This window comes from Scyliorhinus canicula, chromosome 7 (genome assembly GCF_902713615.1).
Source record: "Scyliorhinus canicula chromosome 7, sScyCan1.1, whole genome shotgun sequence".
NCBI classification, from domain to species: Eukaryota; Metazoa; Chordata; class Chondrichthyes; order Carcharhiniformes; family Scyliorhinidae; genus Scyliorhinus; species Scyliorhinus canicula.
Genome location: NC_052152.1, coordinates 1783346 through 1801894, shown reverse-complemented (window position 1 = coordinate 1801894; position 18549 = coordinate 1783346). Strand labels below are relative to the sequence as shown.

At 54.2% G+C, this 18549-nt stretch overlaps 1 protein-coding gene across 1 annotated transcript in view; it reads right to left on the bottom strand.

Moving 5' to 3' along the window:
* The window catches only part of LOC119968706 (ribosomal RNA processing protein 1 homolog B-like), a gene marked incomplete at its 5' end in the record, with an annotated part of 53636 nt that overhangs the window by 12610 nt on the left and 22477 nt on the right, over positions 1 to 18549 (bottom strand). The window contains 3 exons of the mRNA XM_038801306.1: positions 4861 to 5001; positions 5739 to 6307; positions 15991 to 16119. Of these exons, the coding sequence (XP_038657234.1) occupies positions 4861 to 5001; positions 5739 to 6307; positions 15991 to 16119 (839 nt within the window). The remainder of the gene's footprint in view (positions 1 to 4860; positions 5002 to 5738; positions 6308 to 15990; positions 16120 to 18549) is intronic.

Genomic DNA, 18549 nt, shown 5'->3' with positions numbered 1-18549 from the left:
CATTGAAGCCTACTCGTGACAATAAGCGATTTTCATTTTTTTCATTTTCTTAAAAGGGGCACAGGGGATGTCAATGCCCAGGCTGGGCCACGTGGGGATGGCAATGCCCAGGCTGGGCCACGTGGGGATGGCAATGCCCAGGCTGGGCCACGTGGGGATGGCAATGCCCAGGCAGGGCCACGTGGGGATGTCAATGCCCAGGCTGGGCCACGTGGGGATGTCAATGCCCAGGCTGGGCCACGTGGGGATGGCAATGCCCAGGCTGGTCCACGTGGGGATGTCAATGCCCAGGCTGGGCCACGTGGGGATGGCAATGCCCAGGCTGGGCCACGTGGGGATGGCAATGCCCAGGCTGGGCCACGTGGGAAGGCAGGTGACAGGACTGGCAGCACCCAGACAAGGGCAGAAATATACTGAACCAAAACCCGAGAATAAAATAGGAAATATCTCAAAGGAAAATGTTAAATGAGAACAGATGGATAAGGGTCAAGGGGCTGCATCATTTCAGTAGATGGATAAGGGTCAAGGGGCTGCATCATTTCAGTAGATGGATAAGGGTCAAGGGGCTGCATCATTTCAGTAGATGGACAAGGGTAAAGGGACTACATCATTTCAGTAGATGGATAAGGGTCAAGGGGCTGCATCATTTTAGTAGATGGATAAGGGTCAAGGGGCTGCATCATTTCAGTAGATGGATAAGGGTCAAGGGGCTGCATCATTTCAGTAGATGGATAAGGGTAAAGGGACTACATCATTTCAGTAGATGGATAAGGGTAAAGGGACTACATCATTTCAGTAGATGGATAAGGGTAAAGGGACTACATCATTTCAGTAGATGGATAAGGGTAAAGGGGCTGCATCATTTCAGTAGATGGATAAGGGTCAAGGGGCTGCATCATTTCAGTAGATGGATAAGGGTAAAGGGACTACATCATTTCAGTAGATGGATAAGGGTAAAGGGGCTGCATCATTTCAGTAGATGGATAAGGGTAAAGGGGCTGCATCATTTCAGTAGATGGATAAGGGTAAAGGGACTACATCATTTCAGTAGATGGATAAGGGTCAAGGGGCTGCATCATTTCAGTAGATGGATAAGGGTCAAGGGGCTGCATCATTTCAGTAGATGGATAAGGGTAAAGGGGCTGCATCATTTCAGTAGATGGATAAGGGTAAAGGGACTGCATCATTTCAGTAGATGGATAAGGGTAAAGGGACTGCATCATTTCAGTAGATGGATAAGGGTAAAGGGACTGCATCATTTCAGTAGATGGATAAGGGTCAAGGGGCTGCATCATTTCAGTAGATTATTGGGGATTTTTGGTACAGCAAGATTGCCAACCAAAGATATTACTGGAAATACGTCCGCTTCATGTCATTATTATTCTCCACGTTTCTCTCTCTCTAGCACGGTCAGTCATAGATGTTTACAACATGGAAACAGGCCCTTCGGCCCAGCTTGTCCATGCATCAGTTTCTATCCCTAAGTTGGTCCCGCTTGCCCACATTTGGCCCATATCCCTCTATACCCACCCTGCCCATGCACTAACTGCTTTTTAAAAGGACAAAATAGTACCCGCCTCTATCTCCCACTGCCTCTGGCAGCCCGTTCCAGATGCTCACCACCCTGTGTGTGAAGATTTAATATTTCCCCCAAGGTAACAATTCTTAAGGAACATGTCATTGACTTTCTAGGGAGTGAAGTTCTTTCTGAATTCTGGTGAGGGAAAGAGGGAAAAGGAGACTTAAATTCCAAGGATTTGGGGAAATTTTAAAGAAAAATCGGTTTGATTTATGTGATGTTTACTAACTGATTATTTCAATGCACCAAAATTGTGATTTTTTATTTTTCATTGTTAATTTTCATTTGTGACTTTTAATGAAGCAACAAACCCATGATGAATTTCTGAATGGACAGTAACGTTAATAGATCTCGGCGTGCAGCTACACACATCATGAAAGCTAAGTGCAAATGGAGAAGGAGGTGGATTTTTGCATGGTATCTGGCGGCAGTAATATTAAACCAGAGAAGTGTGTTTTAGGCACTTTGTAATAGGAAGAATGTTGATTACTCCTGTCTGGCACAGAGGTAGAATGAGAAAGGTGGCCAATCCATGGCTTACAAGGGAAATTAGGGATCCAGGGTAGAAGCATAAAAATTAGCCAAGAAAAACCGGTCTGATGATTGGGAGCAGTTTAGAATTCAGCAAAGCAGTTCCAAGAGATTGATTAAGAAGGGGAAAATAGAGTACGAGAGTAAGCTTGCAAGGAACATAAAATCTGACTGTAACAGTTTCTATAGGAAAGTGAAGAGAAAATGACTGGTGAAGACAAATGTAGGTCCCTTACAGAAACAGGGCAATGCATTATAGGGGACAGAGAAATGGCTGAGCAACTAAATACATCCTTTGGTTCTGGCTTCACAAATGGCACAAATCAGATCCCAGAAATGTTGGGGAATGCAGGGTTTAGTGAGAGGGAGGAACTGAAAGAGATCAATATTAGTAGAGAAATGGTGTTGGGGAAATTGATGGGATTGAAGGCTGATAAATCCCCAGGACCTGATAATCTACTTCGGCGAAGGGGACCAAAGGATATGGGGGAAAGCGGGATTAGACTATCGAGTTGGATAATCAGCCCTGATCATAGTGAATGGCGGAGCAGGCTTGAAGGGCTGAATGGCCTCCTCCAACTATGTTCTATATTTCTGTAACTCAGAGGAATTAAAGGCGACAATTCATAGAATTTACAGTGCAGAACGAGGCCATTTGGCCCACCGGGTCTGCACCAGCCAATGGAAAGAGCACCAAACTTAAGGCCACTCCTCCACCCTATCCTCGTAACCCCACCTAACCTTTTTGGTCACCAAGGGCAATTGATCATGGCCAATTCACCTAACCTGCACATCTTTGGACTGTGGTAGGAAACCGGAGCATCCGGAGGAAACCCACACATTATGAGATGATAATTGGACGAATGAGGGCTGTATTCACGAGAACAGAGATGATGCAGGAATGAGAAGGATCAGGAGAGATGTGATAGAGAAAAAAATATTACCATTGTTTTCACTAATTGGTGAGACAGTGGCAAGAGAAACTGGATTAGATTAGAAGAATCACAAAAGGCATTCGTGGAAACGTTTATTTTAAAAATAATACGGGTTAGAACATGCAATTCTGAGTCTCTCAAGGCTGTTTAAGAAATGAGTATTCAACTATTTTCCTTATTTCTACGTAATTGAAGAGTACAGGGAGTAAGGGGCGAGTGGGATTAGACTGGGTGGGATATTAAAGGGTGTGGGGAGTAAGGGGCGAGTGGGATTAGACTGGGTGGGATATTAAAGGGTGTGGGGAGTAAGGGGCGAGTGGGATTAGACTGGGTGGGATATTAAAGGGTGTGGGGAGTGAGGGGCGAGTGGGATTAGACTGGGTGGGATATTAAAGGGTGTGGGGAGTGAGTGGGATTAGACTGGGTGGGATATTAAAGGGTGTGGGGAGTGAGGGGAGAGTGGGATTAGACTGGGTGGGATATTAAAGGGTGTGGGGAGTGAGGGGCGAGTGGGATTAGACTGGGTGGGATATTAAAGGGTGCGGGGAGTGAGGGGAGAGTGGGATTAGACTGGGTGGGATATTAAAGGGTGTGGGGAGTGAGGGGAGAGTGGGATTAGAATGGGTGGGATATTAAAGGGTGACGAGAGCGCGGGGAGTAAGGGGGAAGAGTGGGATTGGTGTGTTCGTGCTGGATCTGCCTGGTGCAGGTTCCGTAGAACCATAGAATTGCTATAGTGCAGGAGGTCATTTAGACCATTGAGTCTGTACTGACCCTCTGAACGAGCACCCAACCGCGATCCACTCTCCTGCCTGATGGGCGGCACGGTAGCACAGTGGTTAGCACTGTGCTTCACAGCACCAGGTTTGATTCCTGGCTTTTGTCACTGTGTGCGGAGTCAACACATTCTCCCCGTGTCTGCGTGGGTTTCCTCCGGGTGCTCCGGTTTCCTCCCACAGTCCAAAGATGTGCTGTTAGGTGAATTGGACATTCTGAATTCTCCCTCAGTGTACCTGAACAGGCGCCGGAATGTGGCGACTAGGGGATTTTCACAGTAACTTCATCGCAGTGTTAATGTAAACCTACTTGTGACACTAATAAAGATTATTATCCCTGTAACCCCACCCAACCTCCACATATTTAGAGACTAAGGGGCAATTTAATATGGTCAATCCACCTACCCTGCATATCTTTGGAGTGTGGGAGGAAACCGGAGCACCCAGAGGAAACCCACGCAGGCACAGGGAGAACACGCAGACTCCGCACAGTCACCTGTGGCCGGAATTGAACCCGGGTCCCCGGGGCGGTGAGGCAGCCGTGTCAACCACTGCACCGCTCCACCACATCAGTCTGTCAGTGAATGGAACTTTGTTCCAAACACATCCCAACCAAAAGACACAGGGCTCCTTCTCAGAGAGCAGCTTTCAGCAGCAATAAGAATTGATCTCAAGAAGGCAGGCAGCAGCAATAAAGTAGTTTTTGCAAATTGGGAGCAACCAGAGAAATCAGGTTATCTGCTCTGGACTCCTCATTCTGACCTTAGTCCTCAATGTGTAAGATACCCATGAATGGTTTGTGCCCAAGATTGCTCAGTTGGAACAGAATTGAACAGATGGATGAGTTGGTGCAGGGAGACTGCCTTGCAGTTATCACAAGATCAGAAGGTGGGGGTGAAACCACTGCCTGGCTCTAAGCCACTTTATACCTCAGGCAATGGAGCAAAGGGCAATCCAACCCAGCTCAGAGTCTGTGTTTGACAGACCATGACCCTCCACTTCCCATCGCTACAACGAGAACACTGAAAGATATCCTCACCAGTTTACAGCGTTTGGGATGAGGCTCAGCACTTTTGGCTTTTTTGAAGAAGATGGGTTTTGGTATTGGAGTGCTCTTGAACTTCAGAAATTCATTGGTTGTATTCAAAGTCTTGATTCCAACACAAGGTTCAGCATCACCCTGGGGACACAGTAAAGTTTCATTACAACTGTAGGCTCTGTCTGCACACAGTCAGAACACTAAGTATTTAAATAAGCCCAAAATCCCCACATTCTCACTGTCCAGCCTGTACGCTCAGTACAAATGGGCAGCTGGATGGAGCAGGTGAAAAATGCAGCAACTGATAGCTCCCCAGCTCATGGCCTGGCAAAGCCAAACAACCTCCCCAATATCTCAGCTGTATCAGTCAGTCAGGCACCAGTATCTTGCTCACAGCCAGTCAATATGTGCAGTCGGGAAAATTAGATCAGATTTTATTCCCTATCCCCTCACACTGTTCATATACCATAGATGGCAGACTCACCAGATGGCAATCAGTATTCCTATCCCATTCTAACATTGATCAAGATTGCAATGAGCAGAGGCAGAATCTCAATTCAGTTAAAGATGGACAAATCTCTCTCTGGCGTTAACAAACTGCCCAATGGGGAGTAAATAGAGTTAGGATACAGATCAGCCAGCAGCATCTCGCTGGGAGAATCACCTGCTGGCACATTGTCTGCCTTTAACCACAGGAAGCTAGACTGAAACTGGCCCCACCTTTCAGAGATCCCTACAGCCCCCAGGAGAAAGGATACAAGTCTACACTGAACGTAGTCCTGGAGATGAACAGACATTGTCCTGAGTGTCATATATCATTTCTCCTGTTAGATTAATTTACAATCAGTTGGTGAAGACTGAAGATTGCACCAACTTACACTGTTTTTGATTTTTAGTTTTTTGCTTGAGCTTGGTTCCTCACAGAGTCCCTTCTCCTTCCTCTTTCTCCTGCCTGGTGCCTGGCTTGGAGAGGGTTGCTCACCACCAGACTGCTTCTTGGCTTGTAGCTTTCGAAGCTTCACAAGCATTTTTTTTACTTTTTTACCGACGACAGGCCCAGTGGGTGTCAACTCGTCCGGCAAAAGACTCCCATTCGAGTGTGGATTCTGTCGCTTCCTTCCCCTCTTTGGCTTGGTTACTAGGGTTTCAAAGTCTACATCCGATGCCAGAAGCTGGTCATCCAGCAGAGCGGTACTCAGAGGCTCCCCGCAGGCAGATTCCTCCCGTGTCCCAATGTTAATCTCGGACGTATCACCACTGACTGGGTCACTCAATGGCATCATTTTAACTGCTCTTGATTTTTTCTTCTTCACCCTCACAGGCAACAGCTCTCGGGGATTAGAATCTTTCCCGTTCTCCAGCACTGGCTCATCAATCCTGTCGCTGACTGACCGACGTCCTGCCACCAAACACTTTCTCTTTTGTCCTTTTCCTGCTTTATTTTTGTCTGAAAAACACAAACTCGCTGTCAGAGTAATTCTAAGCAGGCGGGACAGGGTCAGGATTCTAACTGCACGGTGGGTGGGGTCAGGGTCAGGATTCTAACTGCACGGTGGGTGGGGTCAGGATTCTAACTGCACGGTGGGTGGGGTCAGGATTCTAACTGCACGGTGGGTGGGGTCAGGATTCTAACTGCACGGTGGGTGGGGTCAGGGTTCTAACTGCACGGTGGGGCCAGGGTAAGGGTTCTAACTGCACGGTGGGTGGGGTCAGGGTAAGGATTCTAACTGCACGGTGGGTGGGGTCAGGATTCTAACTGCACGGTGGGTGGGGTCAGGATTCTAACTGCACGGTGGGTGGGGTCAGGGTAAGGATTCTAACTGCACGGTGGGTGGGGTCAGGATTCTAACTGCACGGTGGGTGGGGTCAGGATTCTAACTGCACGGTGGGTGGGGTCAGGGTAAGGATTCTAACTGCACGGTGGGTGGGGTCAGGATTCTAACTGCACGGTGGGTGGGGTCAGGATTCTAACTGCACGGTGGGTGGGGTCAGGATTCTAACTGCACGGTGGGTGGGGTCAGGATTCTAACTGCACGGTGGGTGGGGTCAGGGTAAGGATTCTAACTGCACGGTGGGTGGGGACAGGATTCTAACTGCACGGTGGGTGGGGTCAGGATTCTAACTGCACGGTGGGTGGGGTCAGGATTCTAACTGCACGGTGGGTGGGGTCAGGATTCTAACTGCACGGTGGGTGGGGTCAGGATTCTAACTGCACGGTGGGTGGGGTCAGGGTAAGGATTCTAACTGCACGGTGGGTGGGGACAGGATTCTAACTGCACGGTGGGTGGGGTCAGGATTCTAACTGCACGGTGGGTGGGGTCAGGATTCTAACTGCACGGTGGGTGGGGTCAGGATTCTAACTGCACGGTGGGTGGGGTCAGGATTCTAACTGTACGGTGGGTGGGGTCTGCCCTCCTGGGCAATGACCATGAAGATGCTTACCTTTTTTTTTTATAAATTTAGAATATCCAATTCATTTTTTTTCCAATTAAGGGGCAATTTTACGTGGCCAATCCACCTAACCTGCACATCTTTGGGTTGTGGGGGTGAAACCCACGCAGACACGGGGAGAATGTGCAAACTCCTCACAGACAGTGATCCAGGGCCGGGATTCGAACCCGGGTCCTCAGCGCCGTAGGCAGCAATGCTAACCACTGTGCCACCGTGCCGCCCTTGAAGATGCTTACCTGTTAAGCTCGGAGATATTCCCGAGCACTTCCTTGGGTTGCACCCGAATCAAACTGCAGGAAGCTGGGATCTTCCAGCCCTGTATAACTCTGGTTCGTTTTCTCACGTACTCTCATTTCTCCCTCAATATTCTTTAGGACATTATGTGCTGATTTTTAACTTCTGTACAATCGTCTGACATACCACAATCTTTCTAGAATTGTACTGTTTCTCTTTCACTTTAATACTATCTTCCACTTTCTGCGTTAGCCACGGGCTGGGTATCGGTCTCGGGGAGTCTCTCTCTCTCTGGAATGTATATTTGCTGAGCATTCTGCCATTGTACCTCTACTGGCATCCTTTATCTAATGTCACAGTTCACTTTAGCTAGCTGTTATCATGCCCATGTAATAGTCAGTGGCGTAGTGGTATTGTTGCTGGACTAATAGTCTAGAGACGAAGGGTAATGCTGTGAGTATCCGAGTTCAAATCCCACTAGGGCAGATGTTAGAATTTGAATTCAATTTTTAAAACAAATCCGGAGTTAAAACTCTAATTATGACCATGAATTGTAAAAACCATCTGGCTCACTAATGTCCTTCAGGGAAGGAAATCTGCCGTCCCTACCTGGTCTGGCCTACATGCGACTCCAGACCCACAGCAATGTGGCTGACTCTGAAAGGGGGTACACGGTAGCATAGAGGTTAGCACTGTTGCTTCACAGCTCCAGAGTCCCAGGTTCGATTCCCGGCTTGGGTCACTGTCTGTGCGGAGTCTGCACATCCTCCCCGTGTCTGCGTGGGTTTCCTCCGGGTGCTCCGGTTTCCTCCCACAGTCCAAAGATGTGCAGGTTAGGTGGATTGGCCATGATAAATTGCCGTTTGTGACCAAAAAGGTTGGGTTGGGGTTACTGGGATAGGGTAGCGGGTGGGCTTAGGTAGGGTGCTCTTTCCAAGAGCCGATGCAGACTCGATGGGCCGAATGGCCTCCTCCTGCACTGATGGCCAACAAATGCTGGCCCAGCCCAGTGATGCCCACATCCCACAGAAAAAACAAATAAAGAAAAATTAATAATTTTATTTAAGTGAGGATTCTAACCCATTCTTCTCTCTCTCAAACTGAATTTGAAATTCAATTCTGTTATGGTCACTGCTAGCGAGAGCCTTGTTTACGCAGGTCCTAAATGAATCCTGCCTCATTGTACACTGGTGGGTTTCCATGAAGGACGATTATTCAGCAAACAGAATTGCACACCATCAGGGCTAGAACACCCATTCTCTGGTTTACTCCAGAACAAGCTGCTCGAAGAAGCTCTCTCGAAAACACCAACTCATTTCCAGGCTCCCTTTGTCAGTCTGTTTCATGCAATTGGTATTCAGATTAAAATCCTCCACCATGACCATTCCCACAAACCCTCATTATTTTAATGAACTAATTTGCAGAATGTGGGCATTGCTGGCTCGGCCAGAATTTATTACCCATTTCTAATGGCCTTTTAATTTGATTTAATTACCGATTGTCATGTGTACCAAGGTACTGTGAAAAGTAAAAATAAAAGCAAATTACTCCGGATGCTGGAATCGGAAACAAGAACAGAAAATACTGGACAATGGCAGCAGGTCTGACAGCGTCTGTGGAGAGGGAAGGGAACTACCGTTCCCAGTCTGGGTGACTCTTTATCAAAGCTTTGTCAAAAAGTCTTCCAGCTCCCTTTTCTCTCCATAGACGCTGTCAGACCTGCTGAGATTGTTCAGCATTTTAAGTTTCCGTTACAGTGAAAAGTATTGATCTGCTTACAGTCCTGGAGATCGCTCCATACATGTATACATAGAACATCTAATAAATAATTATAGAACATACTATAATCGGTTATAAAAGATCGGTGGAGGGTCCACGGGGGGGGGGGGGGGGGGGGGAGGAGGAGAGGAGGAGGGTCCACGGGGGGGGGGGGGGGGGGGGAGAGGAGGAGGGTCCGCGGGGGGGGGGGAGAGGAGGAGGGTCCGCGGGGGGGGGGGAGAGGAGGAGGGTCCGCGGGGGGGGGGAGAGGAGGAGGGTCCGCGGGGGGGGAGAGGGTCCGCGGGGGAGGAGAGGGTCCGCGGGGGAGGAGAGGGTCCGCGGGGGAGGAGAGGGTCCGCGGGGGAGGAGAGGGTCCGCGGGGGAGGAGAGGGTCCGCGGGGGAGGAGAGGGTCCGCGGGGGAGGAGAGGGTCCGCGGGGGAGGAGAGGGTCCGCGGGGGAGGAGAGGGTCCGCGGGGGAGGAGAGGGTCCGCGGGGGAGGAGAGGGTCCGCGGGGGAGGAGAGGGTCCGCGGGGGAGGAGAGGGTCCGCGGGGGAGGAGGGGGTCCGCGGGGGAGGAGGGGGTCCGCGGGGGAGGAGGGGGTCCGCGGGGGAGGAGGGGTCCGCGGGGGAGGAGGGGGTCCGCGGGGGAGGAGGGGGTCCGCGGGGGAGGAGGGGGTCCGCGGGGGAGGAGGGGGTCCGCGGGGGAGGAGGGGGTCCGCGGGGGAGGAGGGGTCCGCGGGGGAGGAGGGGGTCCGCGGGGGAGGAGGGGGTCCGCGGGGGAGGAGGGGGTCCGCGGGGGAGGAGGGGGTCCGCGGGGGAGGAGGAGGGTCCGCGGGGGAGGAGGGGGTCCGCGGGGGAGGAGGGGGTCCGCGGGGGAGGAGGGGGTCCGCGGGGGAGGAGGGGGTCCGCGGGGGAGGAGGGGGTCCGCGGGGAGGAGGGGGTCCGCGGGGGAGAGAGGGTCGCGGGGGAGAGAGGGTCGAGGGGGAGAGAGGGTCGCGGGGGAGAGAGGGTCGCGGGGGAGAGAGGGTCGCGGGGGGGGGGGGGAAAGAGAGAGGGTCGGGGGGGGGGGGGGGGGGGGGGGAGGGAAGAGAGAGGGTCCGCGGGGGGGGGGGGGGGAAAGAGAGAGAAAGAGAGAGAGAGAGGGTCCGCGGGGGGGGGGGGGGGGAAGAGAGAGGGTCCGCCGGGGGGGGGGGGGGAGAGAGAGAGAGGGTCCGCAGGGGGGGGGGAGGAGAAAGAGAGAGAGAGAAAGAGGGTCCGCGGGGGGGGGGGGGGGGGGGGGGGGAGAGAGAGGGTCCGCGGGGGGGGGGGGGGGGGGGGGAAGAGAGAGGGTCCGCGGGGGGAGAGAGGGTCCGCGGGGGGGGGGGGGGGGGGGAGGAGAGAGAGAGAGGGTCCGCGGGGGGGGGGGGGGGGGGGGGGGGAGGAGAGAGAGAGAGGGTCCGCGGGGGGGGGGGGGGGGAGGGGAGGAGAGAGGGTCCGCGGGGGGGGAGAGAGGGTCCGCGGGGGGGGGGGGGGGGGGGAAGAGAGAGGGTCCGCGGGGGGGGGGGAAGAGAGAGGGTCCGCGGGGGGGGGGGGGGGGGGGGGGGGGGGGGGGAACGAGAGAGGGTCCGCGGGGGGGGGGGGGGGGGAAAGAGAGAGGGTCCGCGGGGGGGGGGAGAGGGTCCGCGGGTGGGGGGGGGAGAGGGTCCGCGGGTGGGGGGGGAGAGAGGAGGGTCCGCGGGGGGGGGGGGGGGGGGGGGGGGAGAAGAGGGTCGCGGGGGGGGGGGGGGGGGAGGGAGAGAGGGTCCGTGGGGGGGGGGGGGGGGGGGGGAAGAGGGTCAGCGGGGGGAAAGAGGGTCAGCGGGGGGGAGAGAGGGTCCACGGGGGGGGGAGGGTCCGCAGAGTGGCGCCCGTGTGAGTCAGTAAGAGGAGGAACTGGTCTAATTGCCTCCTGGTTGTAGAAATCAGGAACAAATCATTTGCCCAGTGGATATTCAAAGACTGAGCCCACTTTCTGTCTGAGGGACCAGGCCTCCTCCAGCTAACTCAGCTCCACTCCGCTGTCAGTCAGGCTGGGCCCAGTGGCCGGATCGTCACCCAGGCCCACTACCAAGAGGCAGCATGAATGTGACCACCAGTCACCTAAACAGCACAGCGACCTGGCTCCAACACGGACACCCGCATGCCATCAAAAGTTTATGGTGGTGAGCTGACTTCTCGACCCGCTGCAGTCCATCACTGTGGATGGAGATATTTGCAGAGCCTCCTCCTCCACTGCGTTGTTTAATTGTCCACCATCATGGTTATAGCAGGGTGGAGATACGCTGGACCATGAGGTTACAGAGTGTAGTTGAATACAATTTTGCTGCTGCTGATGGCCCACAAGAGGGTGTGGTGGCAAGTCAGGCATGTCAGGGGAACCAGCAAGTATTGGTGGAAGGGCCTCAGCCCCTGACTTTGTCCAACAGGCACAAGGTGCCAGCTACCTGTGTGGGCGAGCGGACTGCAGGGCGGGTGAGCGGGCTGCAGGGCGGGTGAGCGGGCTGCAGGGCGGGTGAGCGGGCTGCAGGGCGGGAGAGCGGGCTGCAGGGCGGGAGAGCGGGCTGCAGGGCGGGCGAGCGGGCTGCAGGGCGGGCGAGCGGGCTGCAGGGCGGGCGAGCGGGCTGCAGGGCGGGCGAGCGGGCTGCAGGGTGGGTGAGCGGGCTGCAGGGTGGGTGAGCGGGCTGCCCATGACACCGCGGTGAAGGCTGCCATTCAAGTGGGAGGAATGTGGTGATGATTGGGGACAGTACGGCCGGGGGGGGGGGGGAGAGACGGGGACAGTACGGTCAGGAGGGGGACAGTACGGTCAGGGGGGGGGACAGTAGGGTCAGGGGGGGGGGGCAGTACGGTCAGGGGGGGGACAGTACGGTCAGGGGGGGGGACAGTACGGTCAGGGGGGGGACAGTACGGTCAGGGGGGGGACAGTACGGTCAGGGGGGGGACAGTACGGTCAGGGGGGGGACAGTGCGGGCAGGGGGGGGGACAGTACGGTCAGGGGGGGGGACAGTACGGTCAGGGGGGGGACAGTACGGTCAGGGGGGGGGACAGTACGGTCAGGGGGGGGGGACAGTACGGTCAGGGGGGGGGGACAGTACGGTCAGGGGGGGGGGGACAGTACGGTCAGGGGGGGGACAGTACGGTCAGGGGGGGACAGTACGGTCAGGGGGGGGACAGTACGGTCAGGGGGGGGGGACAGTACGGTCAGGGGGGGGAACAGTACGGTCAGGGGGGGGAACAGTACGGTCAGGGGGGGACAGTACGGTCAGGGGGGGGACAGTACGGTCAGGGGGGGGACAGTACGGTCAGGGGGGGGACAGTACGGTCAGGGGGGGGACAGTACGGTCAGGGGGGGGACAGTACGGTCAGGGGGGGGGACAGTACGGTCAGGGGGGGGACAGTACGGTCAGGGGGGGGACAGTACGGTCAGGGGGGGGACAGTACGGTCAGGGGGGGGACAGTACGGTCAGGGGGGGACAGTACGGTCAGGGGGGGGACAGTACGGTCAGGGGGGGGGACAGTACGGTCAGGGGGGGGGGACAGTACGGTCAGGGGGGGGACAGTACGGTCAGGGGGGGACAGTACGGTCAGGGGGGGGACAGTACGGTCGGGGGGGGGACAGTACGGTCAGGGGGGGGATAGTACGGTCAGGGGGGGGAACAGTACGGTCAGGGGGGGGGGGACAGTACGGTCAGGGGGGGACAGTACGGTCAGGGGGGGACAGTACGGTCAGGGGGGGACAGTACGGTCAGGGGGGGGGAGACGGGGGGCGGTACGGCCAGGGGGGGGGGGGGGGACAGTACGGTCAGGGGGGGGGGGACAGTACGGTCAGGGGGGGGGACAGTACGGTCAGGGGGGGGACAGTACGGTCAGGGGGGGGGACAGTACGGTCAGGGGGGGACAGTACGGTCAGGGGGGGACAGTACGGTCAGGGGGGGGGGAGACAGTACGGTCAGGGGGGGGACAGTACGGTCAGGGGGGGGGACAGTACGGTCAGGGGGGGGACAGTACGGTCAGGGGGGGGGGACAGTACGGTCAGGGGGGGACAGTACGGTCGGGGGGGGGGACAGTACGGTCAGGGGGGGACAGTACGGTCGGGGGGGGGGACAGTACGGTCAGGGGGGGGGACAGTACGGTCAGGGGGGGGACAGTACGGTCAGGGGGGGGGGACAGTACGGTCAGGGGGGGACAGTACGGTCAGGGGGGGGGACAGTACGGTCAGGGGGGGGACAGTACGGTCAGGGGGGGGACAGTACGGTCAGGGGGGGGACAGTACCGGTCAGGGGGGGGAACAGTACGGTCAGGGGGGGGGACAGTACGGTCAGGGGGGGGGACAGTACGGTCAGGGGGGGGACAGTACGGTCAGGGGGGGGGGGGAACAGTACGGTCAGGGGGGGGAGACGGGGGGCGGTACGGCCAGGGGGGGAGGGGGGGGGGAGACGGTACGGCCGGGGGGGGGGGGGGGGGGGGGAACAGTACGGTCAGGGGGGGGGGACAGTACGGTCAGGGGGGGGACAGTACGGTCAGGGGGGGGGGACAGTACGGCTGGGGGGGGGGGGGGGGGACGGGACAGTACGGCCGGGGGGGGGGACAGTACGCCGGGGGGGGGGGGGGGGGAACGGACAGCAGCAGCAGTGGTCAGAGAGAAGACACCACGACTAGCCCTGCTGTACAACGCCTCAGCAAAGCCTATAGTGCTAGGGATTCAGTAGTCAGGGGCACAGATAGGCGCTTCTGTGGCTGCAAAAGGGATTCCAGGGTGGTAGTTTGCCTCCCTGGTGCGAGGATCCTGGAAATCTCTGAGTGGGTACAAAGCATCCTAAACAGGAAGAAAGCCAGACAGAGTGGATAGAGAGGGGGCTAATATTGGACCTAGTACTAGGGAACGAGCCCGGCCAGGTCAGCAAAGTTGCAGTGGGAGAACATGTGGTGAACAGTGACCACTATTCCGTAAGCTTTTGGATACTCATGGAAAAGGACGAGTGTTGTCCGAGGGTTAAGGTGCTAAATTGGGGGAAGGCTAATCACACCCAGATTAGGCAGCATTTGGAGACTGTTGTTTGGGAGAGGCTGTTTGAGGGTAAACCAATATTTGGCATGTGGGAGTCTTTTAAGGAGCAGTTGATGGGAGTGCAGGATAGGCCTGTGCCGGTAAAACAGGAGGACAGGAAAGGCTGGATTCGGGAACCGTGGATGACCAGGGAAATTGCGAGTCTAGTAAATAGGAAAAGATGCATACGCCAGGTGGAGGCACCTATCTGGATGGACACATGAACAGACTGGGTATAGAAGGATACAGGTGTTTGGTCTAGTTAGGACAGATTTGGAGGGCCAAAGGGCCTGTTCCTGTGCTGTATTGTTCCATCTCCTCGAGGCTGGAGAGGAATCTGGATGGGGAGGCTCCAGTTGTCATGGTCCACGTAGGAACTAACAACATCGCCTCCTGTTCTACCTAAGAGAATTGGAGTTAGAGTCTAAATTCAAATGCAGAACATCAAAAGTAATAATCTCTGGATTGTTCCCTGAGCCACGCCTGAACCCAGCTGGGAAGGATGCAGACAGTCTCAGAGGTACAGCTCCTCAGTGCCTTTGCCACTGCCCCATGTATTGAAACCCGATTTCTCTCCTATATCTGCATACGTAACTCGCTAATCTTATCCACCCTGTGCTAATTTGCTGGTTCACGTAAAAAACCAGAAGTATTAACTTTGAGGTCCTTTTTAATTTAGCTCCTCGATGCTATTAGTCCTGAAGCAGACCCCCTTTTCCAGTTCTATGTTGTTGGTACCGACATGGACCATGACAACTGCTTCCTCCTCCTCCTCCCACTTCAATTGCCTCAATGTCAATGATGCACTGGGCAGTTTCTGGATATTCACTCTGGGCGGAGAGCAGCTTCTATCCCGACAGTCCACTGCTCCATTCCTATTTACACCCCCCCCCCCCCCCCACACACACACACACACACACACACACACACACACACACACACACACACACACACTCAAATGGCTTCTATCCCGACAGTCCACTGCTCCATTCCTATTTACACCCCCCCCCACACACACACACACACACACTCAAATGGCTTCTATCCCGACAGCCCACTGCTCCATTCCTATTTACACCCCCCCCCCCCACACACACACACACTCAAATGGCTTCTATCCCGACAGTCCACTGCTCCATTCCTATTTACACCCCCCCCCCGACACTCTCACTCAAATGGCTTCTATCCCGACAGCCCACTGCTCCATTCCTCCCACCCACGCACGCACGCACACAAATGGCTTCTTGTGCCATGGCCCAATTGGCAGTTTGCTCATCCACCTTGCAACCCACAGTCTCATCCATACAGGTTGCGAGGCCCTCAAACCTACTGGGTAATTGCTGAGGGTCCGTCCTCCACTTCTACCTCCTTGATCCCCACACTTCCTCTGTAGTAGTCACACCCTCCTGTCCTGGACAAAAATCAGATGACCCTATCCTCCGGGGTGTGACTGCCGCATGAAAGGAAGTATCCAGGAAACTTGCCCCCACCCTGATGCATTGCAGTGTCTGCAGCTCACTGACTCAGAGTCAAAATCCCAGTCTGGGCACCCCCACCCTCCCCCTGGCCAGTCCCAGAGCCCCCACTCCCCATTCTCAATCTGTTAAATCAATGCAGCTTACCCACTCCTTCCTGCTTCTGCTCAAAATCATTTTCCAGTCTCTGTTTCTTCTTTCTCTTTCTCCTACAAAAATCTTCATCATCCTCATCTGTTGACAGTTCTTCAGGGAAATCATCTTGCGGAAAGATTCCTGAGCATGAAGCAGATTTCACATTGCACAATCACAAGTTTACAGGGCTGTTAAATCATCTTGAATTTCATAAACAGAGGTAAAGAGGGCAGAAACAAGAAATTGATGCAAAACCTTTTATGTCCCATTGTTCTGGGTTCTCTCACCTCACTTGGAACTCTCCCAACCACAGTCTTGTTCAGATACAGATTTAATACAATTGACAAAATGACCTGTATCATAAAATCAATAATCTCCAATGCACGTCCTGAAAGGCAGCTGGAAGCACAGTCAACAACTTTCCAACAAATAGCAATTGGATAAATAATTGAAAAGTAAAACATTTGCAAGCGCAAAAGTGACAAATTGGAGTGGTTGACTGAAGAGTCAACGCAGTCATGCTACGCTAAATGGCCTCCAAGGTGATGTAAAATTCAATAGACACTGTCACGACACAGCGCATGATACCATTGAATGACTACAAAATATCAGCAGCTTCTGTAATGATTAGTGTACTGAGCAGCAGGGTCTGACCCGCTTCTCCCTCCACCATTGTTACAAGTTGCCTACTCTGGTTAACCTGTATACAAGAGGATTTTGTCAACTTTCACAGCACGGTTCAGCAACTTGACTCTATCCCCTCTTATGATGACATTTTAGGATGACAGATCGATTCCACGTCAGGTCAAATCCATAACTCATTTGCCACAGAGTGCAGAACAAGATGATCAGCTCCCCGGACAGGTACAGCACGGGGTTAGATACAGAGTAAAGCTCCCTCTACACTGTCCCCATCAAACACTCCAGGACAGGTACAGCACGGGGTGAGATACAGAGTTAAAGCTCCCTCTACACTGTCCCCATCAAACACTCCCAGGACAGGTACAGCACGGGGTGAGATACAGAGTAAAGCCCCTCTCTACACTGTCCCATCAAACACTCCCAGGACAGGTACAGCACGTGGTTAGATACAGAGTAAAGCTCCCTCTACACTGTCTCCATCAATCACTCCCCAGGACAGGTACAGCACGGGATTCGATACAGAGTAAAGCTCCCTCTACACTGTCCCCATCAAACACTCCCAGGACAGGTACAGCACGGCGTTAGATACAGAGTAAAGCTCCCTCTACACTGTCCCCATCAAACACTCCCAGGACAGGTACCAGCACGGGGTTAGATACAGAGTAAGCTCCCTCTACACTGTCCCCATCAAACACTCCCAGGACAGGTACAGCACGGGGTTAGATACAGAGTAAAGCCCCCTCTACACTGTCCCCATCAAACACTCCCAGACAGGTACAGCATGGGTTAGATACAGAGTAAAGCTCCCTCTACACTGTCCCCATCAAACACTCCCAGGACAGGTACAGCATGGGGTTAGATACAGAGTAAAGCTTCCTCTACACTGTCCCCATCAACACTCCCAGGGCAGGTACAGCACGGGGTTAGATACAGAGTAAAGCTCCCTCTACACTGTCCCCATCAAACACTCCCAGGGCAGGTACAGCTAGGAGGATGTAGAAGATTCAAGAGTACCAATTCAAAGAAGATCAGAGGTGTGATCTCTTCAGCCCAGGACAATACCCTGAACGCCGTCTAAAGCCCTTCTACACATCCCAAAATAGGAAAGCGTACATTTTGAAATTGACCACTGAGGGTTGCCTACTGCTGAGATTGAGAAATGCCAAGGTTCCTTCGGCAGCCCCTTCCAAACCCACGACCTCTCCCATGGCCAAGGGCTGATACCTGGGAACCCCAGCACTAGGAGGATCCCCTGCAAGTCACTCCCAACCTAGACTTAGTGTTGCTGGATCAACATCCTGGGGCTCTCTCCCTAACAGCAATGTGGGTGTACCTACACCTCGGGGCAGCAGTGGTTCGAGAAGGCAGCTCACACCATCTTCTGAAGGGCCATTCAGGATGGGCAATAAATGCTGGTCTAACCAGCAAACCACATTCCATAAATGAATATTTTTTTTAAAAGTCATTCTGTTGAACATGCTGTTTGTGATTTTCATTAACGACTTGGATGAGGGAGTTGAAGGGTGGGTCAGTAAATTTGCAGACGATGCGAAGATTGGTGGAGTTGTGGATTGTGAGGAGGGCTGTTGTCGGCTTCAAAGAGACATAGATAGGATGCAGAGCTGGGCTGAGAAGTGGCAGATGGAGTTTAACCCTGACAAGTGTGAGGTTGTCCATTTTGGAAGGATAAATATGAATGTGGAATACAGGGTTAATGGTAAGGTTCTTGGCAATGTGGAGGAGCAGAGAGATCTTGGGGTCTATGTTCATAGATCTTTTGAAAGTTGCCACTCAAGTGGATAGAGCTGTGAAGAAGGCCTATGGTATGCTAGCGTTCATTAGCAGAGGGATTGAATTTAAGAGCCGTGAGGTGATGATGCAGCTGTACAAAACCTTGGTACGGCCACATTTAGAGTAGTGCGCGCAGTT